Consider the following 15,174-nt stretch of genomic DNA (forward strand, 5'->3'; position numbering starts at 1 on the left):
GCGTCCTGTTCTGGGCGCCTTAGCTTTTTATAGTCGATCTCTACTGTGGGCTGTCCCATTTTACCCCATTGGAATTAGATACATCCATACATACACAACAAGTCAACATGGTTGTGCCCAGAGCAGTGTTGTGTTTCAGATGTTTTCCATGTTCCTCAGCCCCAGTTAATCTCCTGCTTTATGAGCTTTATGCTTCAAATGAATATACATGCTGTCTGCTGATTGGACAGAGCTGTCTTAATGGGACTAAAGCTTTGAGTAGAGTGAACATGCTGAGCAGCGTGTTATCAGTTGTCCATTGAGGAACAGCACACACGCACTTAGTAAAAGATAATTGCTACATGCTCAGGGCATTGTTCTGTGTCTGTCTGTCTGTCTGTCTGTCTGTCTGTCTGTCTGTCTGTCTGTCTGTCTGTCTGTCTGTCTGTCTGTCATATCCCTCAGTGCAGTGGCCCTTTTCTCATTCTCTCTCCCCTGCTCTGCCCTTTCACTGTCTCTTCTCATTCAATTTCAATTTAAGGGCTTTATTGGCATGGGAAACTTATGTTTACATTGCTATAGCAAGTGAAATACATAATATATCTCTCTTTCATCTTTCTCTCTCTCCACTTTCACTGCTCTCCTATTGATTTCACCTGACCCCCCCCCCCCCCCACCCCACCCCCACCTGTAATCTGATCTAGCCCCTGAGCTGCAGTAATCTCTGTAGTAGTCACTGCATGACACTACTCACATACACATTGAACACAAATCATACACCCATACATACCATACAGTCATACACAGAATGTCAACTCACTGGTCTTCCTATTCTAATTTATACTGCAGTTATCACCTTTTAACAGTCCTACTGTAGTAATCACACCTTTTATTAAACCTACTGCAGTTATCACCTTTAATCAAGCCTACTGCAGTCATCACCTTTAATCAAACCTACTGCAGTTATCACCTTTTATCAAATCTACTGCAGTTATCACCTTTTGGACTACATATTGTAGATAGGCCTATTCTCTTGTTTCAGAGGCTGAAACAGAGTGGGTGTGTTTTCTCTCCTCTGCAGTGTGTTATGGGATGCGCAGACTATAGTGTTTCCTGTTCTGTTTCCTGCCTGTCTCAGTAGTCTCACATCACCACTAACCACAGCAAACACATTACTGTCTCTGGGACTGAGATGGGAGTTCTCTCTCAGAGGAGGAGAGGAATGAGAGGAGGAGGAGAAATAAGAAAAGGAGGTGAAGGTAGAGGAGGGAGATGAGAGAAAGGACACAGAAGATGAAGAGTTGTAGGAGGCAGATGAGGACCAGGAGGTAGATGAGGAGCAGGAGGTAGATGAGGAGCAGGAGGTAGATGAGGAGCAGGAGTTAGATGAGGAGCAGGAGTTAAATGAGGAGCAGGAGGCAGATGAGGAGCAAGAGGTTAGATGAGGAGCAGGAGGCAGATGAGGAGCAGGAGGTAGATGAGGAGCAGGAGGCAGATGAGGAGCAGGGGTTAGATGAGGAGCAGGAGGTAGATGAGGAGCAGGAGTTAGATGAGGAGCAGGAGGCAGATGAGGAGCAGGAGGCAGATGAGGAGCAGGAGGTAGATGAGGAGCAGGAGGTAGATGAGGAGCAGGAGGCAGATGAGGAGCAGGAGGCAGATGAGGAGCAGGAGGTAGATGAGGAGCAGGAGGTAGATGAGGAGCAGGAGGCAGATGAGGAGCAGGAGGCAGATGAGGAGCAGGAGGCAGATGAGGAGCAGGAGGTAGATGAGGAGCAGGAGGTAGATGAGGAGCAGGAGGCAGATGAGGAGCAGGAGGTAGATGAGGAGCAGGAGGTAGATGAGGAGCAGGAGGTAGATGAGGAGCAGGAGGCAGATGAGGAGCAGGGGTTAGATGAGGAGCAGGAGGTAGATGAGGAGCAGGGGTTAGATGAGGAGCAGGAGGCAGATGAGGAGCAGGAGGCAGATGAGGAGCAGGAGGCAGATGAGGAGCAGGAGGTAGATGAGGAGCAGGAGGCAGATGAGGAGCAGGAGGCAGATGAGGAGCAGGAGGTAGATGAGGAGCAGGAGGTAGATGAGGAGCAGGAGGCAGATGAGGAGCAGGAGGCAGATGAGGAGCAGGAGGTAGATGAGGAGCAGGAGGTAGATGAGGAGCAGGAGTTAGATGAGGAGCAGGAGTTAAATGAGGAGCAGGAGGCAGATGAGGAGCAGGAGGCAGATGAGGAGCAGGAGGTAGATGAGGAGCAGGAGGCAGATGAGGAGCAGGGGTTAGATGAGGAGCAGGAGGCAGATGAGGAGCAGGGGTTAGATGAGGAGCAGGAGGCAGATGAGGAGCAGGAGTTAGATGAGGAGCAAATCAAATCAAAGTTTATTTGTCACATGCGCCGAATACAACAGGTGTAGACTTTACAGTGAAATGCTTACTTACAGGCTCTAAGTAAGGAAATAAGTAAGTAAGGAAATAAAAACAACAGTAAAAAGACAGTGAAAAATAACAGTAGCGAGGCTATATACAGTTGTGAGGCTATAACAGTAGCGAGGCTACATACAGGCACCGGTTAGTCGGGCTGATTGAGGTAGTATGTACATGTAGATATGGTTAAAGCGACTATGCATATATGATAAACAGAGAGTAGCAGTAGCGTAAAAGAGGGGTTGGCGGGTGGTGGTTGCGGGACACATGCAGGTAGCCAGGTTAGCCAATGTGCGGGAGCATTGGTTGGTCGGGCCAACTGAGGTACTATGTACATGAATGTATAGTTAAAGTGACTATGTATATATGATAAACAGATAGTAGCAGCAGCGTAAAATAGTGGTTGGGGGGGGCACACAATGCAAATAGTTCGGGTAGCCATTTGATTACCTGTTCAGGAGTCTTATGGCTTGGGGGTAAAAACTGTTGAGAAGCCTTTTTGTCCTAGTCTCTGACCTCCTCCCTATAGGCTGTCTTGTCGTTGTCGGTGATCAGGGCTACCACTGTTGTGTCGTCTGAAAACTTAATGATGGCGTTGGAGTCGTGCCTGGCCATGCAGTCGTGGGTGAACAGGGAGTACAGGAGGGGACTGAGCACGCACCCCTGGGGGGCTCCAGTGTTGAGGATCAGCGTGGCAGATGTGTTGCTACCTACCCTCACCACCTGGGGGCGGCCCGTCAGGAAGTCCAGCAGGAGGTAGATGAGGAGCAGGAGGTAGATGAGGAGCAGGAGGTAGATGAGGAGCAGGAGGTAGATGAGAAGAGATGGTAGAAGAGGACTGGTTCCCAACATGATAATGCTCTTCCTCTCTACAGCACCATACGTATCAAAGCTTAGCTACCATGTCCCTGTGATCAGTGTGTATCTACTGCCCTCTAGTGTGCTTTATGTCAGTGTCAGAAGGCCCTGGTTCTCCTGTAGTCCAAGCCAGCAGTCCACATAGTATGGAACTGACACTGTCATTATGGGACATTCAGTGTGGATGAGGTACGGAGCATAAGTCACTCAGTGAAAGTCTGCATGCTGTATGTGTGCTGTGGGCTCCTGAGTGGCGCACTGCATCTCAGTGCAAGAGGCATCAGTACAGTCCCTGGTTCGAATCCAGGCTGTATCACATCTGGCCGTGATTGGGAGTCCCATAAGGCGGTGCACCATTGGCCCAGCATCGTCCAGGTTTGGCCGGGGTAGGCGGTCATTGTAAATAAGAATTTGTTCTTTATTGACTTGCCTGGTTAAATAAAGGTTAAAAAAATACATCATACTACTGTACGTAGAAGAAAACTAAATGAGCATGACATCCTGGCATTTTAAAGCATACTCAATGTTGAGAAGTTTCACATACTGGTAGTTCTACCGCAAAATGTTCTATTCTCACTGAAGCATGCTTCCTACTAACACATGGTGGTTCATCACAGCCTGGCAGTAGGTGTGTAACAGTATAACTTTACGGCGTCCCCTCGCCCCGACCCGGGCGCGAACCAGGGACCCTCTGCACACATCAACAACGGTCGCCCACGAAGCATCGTTACCCATCGCTCCACAAAGGCCGCGGCCCTTGGAGAGCAAGGGGAACCACTACTTCAATTCAAGGTCTCAAAGCGAGTGACGGAACCGATTGAAACGCTATTAGCGCGCACCACCGACTAGCTAGCCATTTCACATCCGTTACAGGTGCACAACTTCCTTCCTGTTTCCTGACGATATTGAAACCATCAATTCTTTCTCATGGTGATCTGTGAGCATCTAATTGTAAGTATTATGATAAGTAATGTATGTATTATGATTATGGGGTTATAGAGATAAATGTTTCAGATGTTTCTCTGGGGTGCCACAGTACATGTAATACTTTATACGTAGTACCTTATATGTATTGGGATCATGTTTTACATACTTAATACAATATGTTTCCTGTTCCTTTTACTTGTCTGTCTCAGCAGTCAGTTTGTGTCCCAAATGGCACCCTATTCCCTATACAGTTTACTACACAGATCCCTATCGGCCCTTGTCAAAGTAGTAGAACATATAGGCTAGGGAATAAGATGCCATTAGGGACATAGCCTCAGATCACCCTCATGGTCAACACATACACATACTGTAAAGTGTATTGCTCTGAGACTGGTATGGTGGAACTCCTACTACACCTCATAATATAGTGCACTGCTTTGACCAGGTCACATAGCACCATGATGTAGAGCACTGTTTGGTTACAGTATCAGGCAGTTGCTAAATAAAGAAATGTCCTCTCACTGTCAACTGATTTTATTTTCAGCAAACTTAACATGTGTAAATATTTGTATGAACATAACAAGATTCAACAACTGAGACATAAACTGAACAAGTTCCACAGACATGCCTCCTTGCAGCATGCCTAAGGCACGTTCACGCAGATGAGCAGGGACCCTGGGCATCTTTCTTTTGGTGTTTTTCAGAGGTAGTAGAAAGGCCTCTTTAGTGTCCTAAGTTTTCATAACTGTGACCTTAATTGCCTACCGTCTGTAAGCTGTTAGTGTCTTAACGACCGTTCCACAGGTTCATTAATTGTTTATGGTTCATTGAACAAGCATGGGAAACAGTGTTTATACACTTTACAATGAAGATCTGTGAAGTTATTTGGATTTTTAGGAATTATCTTTGATAGACAAGGTCCTGAAAAAGGGACGTTTCTTTTTTTGCTGAGTTTATGTAGGTACCATGATATAATAGTCAGTAGTACCACATTATTTCTTATTAATACGAGCTGAAATAGGATAATATAACTAGTTTGTATTTCCCTACATGATCACGTGCTTTAACCTCTACAGCACCACAGGCTGTCTGACATGGCCTAAGATGGTGGATAAATGAAGATAGTTGACTACTGTCATTTACCAATGAAAAAAAGTTGTCATTTCTGGTCTACTTAAGGGGGCGGCTCTCCCGTAGGGACCAATGCGATAGCAGATGGGTGTGGTCTTCTTAGTTCATTGACTTCCATTGAAAAAATTAATTAGGGAGTGGGATGTGCCACTTCCTCTTCCATCTCTGCAATGACATGTCACTGTGATCAGTGTGTGTCTACTGCCCTCTAGTGTCAACTTGATGTAAGTGCAATAAGGCCATGGTTCTCTTGTAGTCCATGTCAACAACCCACCACAGTGGATGCCACAATCAATATGTGACATATGGATGGTAATATAAAGAGGACAGAGTTAAAAACTGAAAGGAGTAAGAAAAAAAATCAAGTGAAAGTGAACAAACAACAGGTTGAGGGTAGTGGATGATCCCTCAGCGATCGCTTGCATCTCTGTCACAGGTGGCTGGTGGCACGTTCATTTGGGAGGACAGAGTCATATTAATGGCTGGAATGGAATTAATAGAATGGTCTCAAACACATCAAAGACCTGGCTTCCATGTTGCTGATACCATTCCATTTACTCCACTGCAGCCATTATTATGAGCTGTCCTCCCCTTACCAGCCTCCTGTGATCTCTATGTGTGACATCTTAGTGTAGTCAGTTTGTCAGAGGTTTGTTTCCAGAAACTATGCCACCTCTCACCTACTTCCTCATAAGTCAACTCAAGCTGATTAAAGTATGGATTCCATCTCATCTACAAGAATAACAAGTATATCAAGTTATGTTGAAGCTACTTCCCTGCCTTGCAGTAGACACACCAGATGTATTTTCTCTCCAGTCTTTCCACCACAGGCGAGCGAGCTTTAAGCCAAACTCTTCTCAATTGTGATCTGCGTGTATCTAATCGTAAGTATTATTTGTATATGTGTTTAAAGCTGTCAAGGAAAATAGAGTTGATGGCAGAAATGCTTTACTCTAATAAATCCCAGCAATTAATATTCAAGTCGATGTTGATGGTTGGCAGTAGCTGTGTGTGAGAACCAGACAGGCCTTGATAAAAGGTTTAGCATATTTAAGAAAGTCTGTCTTGAGTAGTCTTTGGCCTCAGGTTATAAAATAGTGTGTCTGTCTGTCATATCCCTCAGTGCAGCTGTCAGGGATTATGGAGATAATGGGAGAAATGTTTTATATTATTAGATAAAAGGACCAAGTTTTACATATTTTTGAATGTCTGTCTTAAGTAGTCTTCTGTCTTAGGTCTCAGGTGGTCTCAGGAGGTATAATAAATCCATATCATACCATATGATCCATAACATCGCCTACTTTGAATCACATTGCGGGTCTAGAGCTCAGGATCTTTATGATTTATATACAGTATGTTATCCTCTCTTTCAGAAATGATGTGGACTTGGACAGACTGTCTGTGTGTCAATATCCTGCTTCTCCTCCAAAGAGCAGGCTCTGGTAGAGTGACCTCACATGTTCTCTCTGTGTGTGTGTGTGTGTGTGTGTGTGTGTGTGTGTGTGTGTGTGTGTGTGTGTGTGTGTGTGTGTGAATGATGTGAGGATTTGCATGAACAATGCACTTTCGGTACTAGGCTATTCCATTGGCAACCAAGCTAAATCAAGCAAACCTTAAGTATTTGGGCCAGGTTTGGTGTTGATCTTTAATGTGGTCTGTTAAAGTCTGAAAGGGACCAACAGCTGATGATGTGCATGGTTGCTTTTGATATTGAATGGTTGTTTTTCTTTCCTGAGAAGTTTGAGGTTCTTGGTCCGACTCGTGCCATTGTTGCTGTGGCTGGTGATGACATCATTCTGCCCTGTTCTATCAAACCCAACATCAGTGCTGAGGACATGAGAGTTGACTGGTTCAGAATCATCCTCCCAGACCCTCAGTCAAACATTAGAGTCCATCTCTACCAAGACGGCAGAGACAAATACCATGATCAGATCCACTCCTACAGGGGAAGGACATCGCTGTTTAAAGAGGAACTGAAGAAGGGAAACATCGCTTTGAAACTGACCAGGGTACAGGGCATTGATGATGGACGTTATAAATGTCTTGTTGAGTCTAAGACACATTATGATGATGCCACCATTCAAGTCTATGTCAGAGGTACATTTCTTAAATACAACAACCCATATGATGTTCCTCCCAATCTCAGTAGTACTTCATCTCCAGTCTCCCTTTGTGTCTGTAGCTATAGGATCCAAGCCAGAGGTTTCCATTGAGGGACAGAAAGAAGGAGGAATGACTCTGCTGTGTGTATCTAAAGGCTGGTTCCCTGAGCCTGAGTTGGAGTGGCTGGACAGTGAAGGGGTCACTCTGTCTGCTGGACCGTCAGAGACAGACAGGGACTATGAGGGATTCTACATAGTTAAACTAAAGACCATCGTAAAGGAGACTGACATCAACCGCTTTACCTGTAGAGTCAGACAGAGACAGATCTATGATGTGATTAAGATGGAGACAGAGTTTCACATCCCTAGTGAGTAACACAACATATTATTGTTTAGAACTCTAAAGTATTCTAATGTCAAGATGAAACCACGTTGGTTTTGTAGATCCAGCTGTATGCCTCCACCTCAAATGAATGGAAAAGATAAACACATTAAACATTAAACCAGGAAATTAGATGGTGCTCATCTTTTCCAGTCATTTGGCATTGAGGCATATTGCTGGATCTACACAACTGATGTCATGGGATGTGGTTTCATTAACATAAGTTTACATTTGAGGTCTGTAAACTTCGGACAAAGCTTTCTTTGAGTGAAATGTCCCATTATTATTATTATTATTATTAGGTAGCATGTCTCTGATCTCAGTTGATTTGTGTCTTGCAGGCGAGCTGATCCTTGTTCACACAGAAACATGGAAAGTGGCCCTTGCAGTGATTGTCTCTCTGGTCATTGTCCTTGTGGCCATATCAGCTTTCAGCATCTGGTGGCGGAAAAGTTCGTACAATGACTACAGTCATAGAAAAGTTATTAAAGGGTTTTATTTTACTGAATGTAAATGTTTTACAGTGCAGTTTACAGTGACATACACAAGGAGTTGGGAACTAGAACCGAATGCTTGCTAGTTCAATTCCCCGAGCCGACAAGGTGAAAAAGATCAGTTGATCTACCCTTGAGCAAGGCACTTAACCCTCATTACTCCAGGGTCGCCGTCAATAATGGCTGGTCCCTGGCAGTGACCACACTCTCATGGGGAGTTGAGATATGCAAATAAACACAGTTCCACTTCACACCTCACACCTAAGTTAAACACTTGTATATACAGTGAAACAGGACAAATATAAGCACCCCCTGTTTGACCTTTAGAAGTAAAAAGCAGACATTGGTCAGATACTGGACAGGTGTATTTAAGGTTTTGTATTAAAACATGCACATTTCTATGAATAGGGCAAACATTTCTATTTCTCCACAAAAATACTAGATTTAATATAAGGATTTCTTTAAAAATCAGTGCCTGGTTTACCTGAATCAGTGTAATTGGCTGTCAGAAAACATATTGAGTAGGTCATTTTGTGGACCTTTCCTCTAACTGTTATCTATTTCCATGTCTGTAGATGCATCCTAAGCTAAACACAGTCAAGAGATAGTTAAGTAGTGTCTTACTGTCAAACATGCAGTTTTCTCCTCCAGAAATGGAACTTTGTCAGAGAAAACGCTGAGGTTCTTGTTCATTAACGATGTTCTCTGTTTTCTGTTTTTTATTTTATTTCTGCAGAGCAAGTTAAAGAACAGTCCTATGCACATGTGTCAAACTCATTCCATGGAGGACCGAGTGTCTGCAGGTTTTCACTCCTTCCTTGTACTTGATTGATGAATAAAGGCCACTAGTTAGTAAGGAACTCCCCTTCACCTGGTTGTCTAGGTGTTAATTGAAAGGAACAACCAAAAACCAGCAGATACCAGGCCCTCCATGGAATGAGTTTGACACTCATGGTCCTGTGCATCAATGTGTCATATGTTCATATTTTAATAATTGTCTTCTTCATGGATGTGAGATGTGTTCATTAAGGATGTTCACTCTAACGGTTCTCTTATGTCTGCAGAGAAAAATCTAGATCACAACACTCGTAAGCTGAGTAAGTTGTGTCCAACAGTCCTTTGCATCAATGTGTCATTTTTTTACTCCCAATTTGATTGTTATACCAAACAACAATTGGAGACAAACAATTCCCATTACATGAATATGTAACAGAAATGGATAGCAGTACAACAGCTTGTTTCATGGATTTAAAATCCTTACATATTTGACATTAATGCTTTTTATCACATTGTTTTTACTGTCCCCATCCCCCTGCCACACAAATAGTTGAATTAATTATTCACCATTAAGAATGCTTTACTTTGACTATAATTAATCTGTTTGTCTGCAGAGATACTTGCTGATCAGCTGGGTAAGTAGGAGCACGATGCATTACTAGACCCTTATGGTCAATATACAATACATACATGAATATGTAACAGAAATGGATAGCAGTACAACAGCTTGTTTCATGGATTTAAAATCCTTACATATTTGACATTAATGCTTTTTATCACATTGTTTTTACTGTCCCCATCCCCCTGCCACACAAATAGTTGAATTAATTATTCACCATTAAGAATGCTTTACTTTGACTATAATTAATCTGTTTGTCTGCAGAGATACTTGCTGATCAGCTGGGTAAGTAGGAGCACGATGCATTACTAGACCCTTATGGTCAATATACAATACATACATGTATATTCTAAGCCAGGGTTCTCCAACCCTGATCCTGCCGAGCTACCATCCTGTAGGTTTTTAATCCAACCTTAATTGTAACAAACCTGATTCAACTTATTAAGAAGCAAATTGTTAGAATCAGGTGCACTAGATTAGGGTTGGAGTTAAAACCTACAGGGTGGTCTCCAGGAACAGGGTTGGAGTTAAAACCTACAGGGTGGTCTCCAGGAACAGGGTTGGAGTTAAAACCTACAGGGTGGTCTCCAGGAACAGGGTTGGAGCGAAAACCTACAGGGTGGTCTCCAGGAACAGGGTTGGAGTTAAAACCTACAGGGTGGTCTCCAGGAACAGGGTTGGAGCGAAAACCTACAGGGTGGTCTCCAGGAACAGGGTTGGAGTTAAAACATATATGGTGGTCTCCAGGAACAGGGTTGGAGTTAACACCTACAGGGTGGTCTCCAGGAACAGGGTTGGAGTTAAAACCTACAGGGTGGTCTCCAGGAACAGGGTTGGAGTTAAAACCTACAGAGTGGTCTCCAGGAACAGGGTTGGAGTTAAAACCTACAGAGTGGTCTCCAGGAACAGGGTTGGAGAGCCCATTTCCAAGGGCTTACAATTTGCATTGTGCAAATAGCACACAGATGAGTCATAATTATGTGGTAAAACATCCCTGTATTGGAATCATTTTTTACTCACTGCGATGGAAATGTTCACACAAAGAATTATATTGTTTTATTAATTTATTTCAAAATGTTCTCACTTTAATTAGCTAGAATTATAATTTGTTTTATGTTTAATTTACCCACAGATTTAGTAAACATGAAGGGCTGTCCAGGTAAATTAATGATACTGAATTGTATTTAAAATATATTTCATATCATATTTTTGTTGCTTAAGGTATACTATATTATGGTAGAGGGATGTATTTTTACACTATGTCACTTTGTTTCTGGTTCTAAACCTTATCAATAAAGTTTAGAGATTAAGAGAAGGAGATTTGTCATAGTGTTCAAAGGGCACCACACAGTATACTCTACTGTAATATTATATTACCATAGTTTCTGGTATCTCCAAATCTGACATTCTCTCTCTTTATATTGTAGAACTTGAAACCATCAGAAAACATGCAGGTCAGTGTTTGTTGTACTCTCCAGTCCACCCACCTAGAGTTTAGGGCTGTGCGGCATACCGTATTTTACGATATTGATGCACGAAAAGGTTTGTTTTTTAAACTTTACTTTCTATAACGGTATTTGACTGTTTGGTTTGTTAAATGTGATACGCCGTGTGTTACGTCCATTTTTATAGTTTACTTCGCTACTTGAGTCATCTCTCTCCGCTCTCTCTCTCCATGCCGCATTCCACACAGACCTAGCCCCGCCCCCTGTCACTCATGGAGCGCATTTGTTGTTTCTCTCACAAAGAGACAACTGCATTCAGTCTCCGCATCAATGCAGTATGGGTAACAATGTTGATGACAACGATGCTGTTTTCACTTTGCTTCTTAATATAAATCCACTAGCGTTCTATAATTACACTATACGTTTGTGTTTCTTACATCTGCAAACAGATAGTTTCTATTTTCTAAGCAAATTGGGCTTAATTTTGTTAGCTGCTAATGCTAATCGTTAGCTAGCTAATAAATGTACCGAGTCAGAGCAAACGTAACTAGCTACTGTATACAGACTGATAATCCCAGTAATGGTGTAGAACTACAGTACAAGTCAAAACTCATTCCAGGGTTTTTCTTTATTTGTACTATTTTCTACATTGTAGAATAATAGTGAAGACATCAAAACTATGAAAAAGACATGGAATCATGTAGTAACCAAAAAAGTGTTAAACAAATCAACATGTATTCTATATTGGAGATTCTTCAAGTAGCCACCCTTTGCCTTGATGAAAACTTTGCACACTCTTGGTATTCTGTCAACCAGATTCATGAGGTAGTCACCTGGAATGCATTTCAATTAACAGATGTCCCTTGTTAAAGGTACATTTGTGGAATTTCTTTCCTTAATGCATTTGAGCCAATCAGTTGTGTTGTGGCAAGGTAGGGGTGGTATACAGAAGATAGTCATATTTGGTAAAAGACCAAGTCCATATTATGGTAAGAACAGCTCAAATAAGCAAAGAGAAACGACAGTCCATCATTACTTTAAGACATGCAGGTCAGTTAATCTGGAAAATGTCAAGAACTTTTAAAGTTTCTTTAAGTGCAGTCGCAAAAACCATCAAGCGCTTTGATGAAACTGGCTCTCATGAGGACCGCCACAGGAAAAGAAGACCCAGAGTTACCTCTGCTGCAGAGGATAAGTAGATTAGAGTTACCAGCCTCAGAAATTGTAGCCCAAATAAATGCTTCACAGAGTTCAAGTAACAGACACATCTCAACATCAACTGTTCAGAGGAGACTCCGTGAATCTGGCCTTCATGGTTGAATGTGTCGGTGTCTTTGTGAGACGCAGAGTAGGTGAACAGATGATCATGTGTGGTTCCCACCGTGAAGCATGGAGGATGAGGTGTGATGGTGTGGGGATGTTTTGCTGGTGACACTGTCAGTGATTTATTTAGAATTCAAGGCACACTTAACCAGCATAGCTACCACAGCATTCTGCAGCGTTACTCCATCCCATCTGGTTTGCGCTTTGTGGGACTATCATTTGTTTTTCAACAGGACAATGACCCAAAACACATCTCCAGGCTGTGTAAGGGCTATTTGACCAAGAAGAAGAGTAATGGAGTGCTGCATCAGATGACCTGGCCTCCACAATCATCTGACCTCAACCCAATTGAGATGGTTTGGAATGGGTAGGACCGCAGAGTGAAGGAAAAGCAGCCAACAAGTGTTCAGCATTTATGGGAACTCCTTCAAGACTGTTGGAAAAGCATTCCTCATGAAGCTGGTTGAGAGAGTGTGCAAAAAAAGCTGTCATCAAGCCAAAGGGTGGCTACTTTGAAGAATCTAAAATACATTTTATTTTTAAACACCTTTTTTGGTTACTCCATGATTCCATAATTGTTATTTCATAGTTTTGATGTCTTCAGTATTATTCTACAATGTATAAAATAGTAAAAAAATTAAGAAAAACCCTTGAATGAGTAGATGTGTCACAACTTTTGATCGGTAATAGATATCTGCACAACAGTTTCTTCTAAATCAAAGAGGAATACGCAAAGCATGAATATGTATGCTACATGAAGTAGCTAAGAGAAAACATGCAATGTATCCAAAGATTGTAGAGTCCCCTAGGAAACATTAGTCAACACTTTGGTTCCTACCGTGTCACAATAACTCCTCCCTGGCATTTTCATTTGTTGTCATGTCAAACACTGTATTTAAAGTGGCCACTATTATATTCAAACTATTGAATTGGAATAATCATTCTATTTCCTTGATTCCAACAGTTCACCCAAGTATTTTGCTCTAAATCGCAAGTCAAATCAAAATTGCAACATTCGTTTAAAAATAAAGCCCAGATTGTTTTCCCATATCGTGCAGCCCTACGTGGCATTGTGAAAATGATCTCAAATGAGTGCATGAAATACAGAAATTGATGAAAATGCTGAAAAATATTTTTGGTTGAGTTGAACAGTATAAAACAATCAGAATAGAGAAAGACCCATTGCAATCACTTAGAATGTATGTTTTGCCACGCACCACTCATAATGCAAATTCTGAACTTTTATTATTCAAAAGCATAAAATACTGTCATACCGTCAATTTATTTAAAGTACTGTGATATGATATTTTGACCATATGGCCCAGCCCTACTAGAGTTTCACATGAATATTAATATCTTCACATACTGGTATTACTTGAAATAACATGACCACACATTCATATGTACAGTATACTGTATGTTGTTGTCAATAACCATATATGTCTACAGTAATGTACTGTGCAGTAAGTCCTGCAGTAAAATGTCCTCCCACATATTGATGTTTTTATTTTTATAGACTATTTTTTACTTCACAGTGGATGTGACTCTAGACCCTGATACAGCACATCACTATTCATGTGTCCCAGAGTAATGTACTGAGCAGTAAAATGCAGTCCCCCATATTGTGTTTATTCTAATAAGGTGTATGTTTCTCCCCACAGTGGATGTGACTCTAGACCCTGATACAGCACATCACTATTCATGTGTCCCAGAGTAATGTACTGAGCAGTAAAATGCAGTCCCCCATATTGTTATGTTTATTTAGTTTATTCTAATAAAGGTGTATGTTTCTCTCCACAGTGGATGTGACTCTAGACCCTGATACAGCACATCCCAGACTCATCCTGTCTGAAGACAGGAAACAAGTGAGACGTGGAGACATAAAACAGAATCTCCCTGATAACCCAGAGAGGTTTGATACTGTTCACTATGTCCTGGGAAAGGAGGGTTTCTCCTCCGGAAGATTCTACTACGAGGTGCAGGTGGAGGAGAAGACTGGGTGGACTTTAGGAGTGGCCAGAGAGTCCATCAACAGGAAGAATAATTTTTTCCTGAAACCTGAGAATGGATGCTGGACTGTTTGGCTGAGGAAGGGAGAGTACAATGCTCTCTCTGGCTCCTCTGTCCCCCTCTCCCTGAGAGAGAAGCCCCAGAAGGTGGGGGTGTTTGTGGATTATGAGAAGGGTCAGGTCTCATTCTACAATGTAGAGGCCAGGTCTCATATATACTCTTTCACTGGCTACACCTTCACTGAGAAACTCTATCCATTCTTTTATTCTGGTATTATTGATAACTCAGACCCACTGGTCATCACTCCTGTAGATGTCACTGACTAACTGTTTTATATCAAACATTGAAATACTGGTTGTGTGTGTATTACTGTCATGACATTGTCCTGTTGGGTGAGGTTTATGACCCCCCCATAAATACCTGTCCTCCTTTTCTCTTCACTCTACAGAATGGACTCCTGGAAAGCCATGTGTTACCACAGAGAAAGTATGGTAATATCAAAAGGCTGGGGAATGGAACAATAGTTCCCTTTCTCAACCAGTTGAAAGTGTCCGTTGGTCCTTAAAGAATATGATGTCAGATCAGTTGTTGTCTGGGACATTATATCTGATGATAGGACGACATAAATTGTATCTTGGAAAGTCTACACATTCTAGTTATCAGATTCACATGGAATTAAATATGAAACTATTTGTGAAAAGATTAAATGTAATTTTA

At 42.1% G+C, this 15,174-nt stretch overlaps 1 protein-coding gene across 1 annotated transcript; it reads left to right on the forward strand.

Annotated features, from left to right (window-relative positions):
* Positions 1-107: 107 nt before the first annotated feature.
* Positions 108-14,783, forward strand: LOC120052917 (butyrophilin subfamily 2 member A1-like). The gene is made up of 4 exons (XM_039000152.1): positions 108-125; positions 7,042-7,402; positions 7,488-7,775; positions 14,248-14,783. Exons 1-4 carry the CDS (start codon positions 108-110, stop codon positions 14,781-14,783), a joined length of 1,203 nt encoding a protein of 400 aa, XP_038856080.1.
* Positions 14,784-15,174: the final 391 nt, after the last annotated feature.

This window comes from Salvelinus namaycush, chromosome 1, assembly GCF_016432855.1.
Source record: "Salvelinus namaycush isolate Seneca chromosome 1, SaNama_1.0, whole genome shotgun sequence".
NCBI classification, from domain to species: Eukaryota; Metazoa; Chordata; class Actinopteri; order Salmoniformes; family Salmonidae; genus Salvelinus; species Salvelinus namaycush.

Excerpts from the sequence above, each read along its gene's own strand:
- LOC120052917 (XM_039000152.1), top strand. Across the intron at positions 7,403-7,487 it reads CATTCAAGTCTATGTCAGAG|CTATAGGATCCAAGCCAGAG; the intron begins GTACATTTCTTA and ends TTGTGTCTGTAG. Across the intron at positions 7,776-14,247 it reads GACAGAGTTTCACATCCCTA|TGGATGTGACTCTAGACCCT; the intron begins GTGAGTAACACA and ends TTCTCTCCACAG.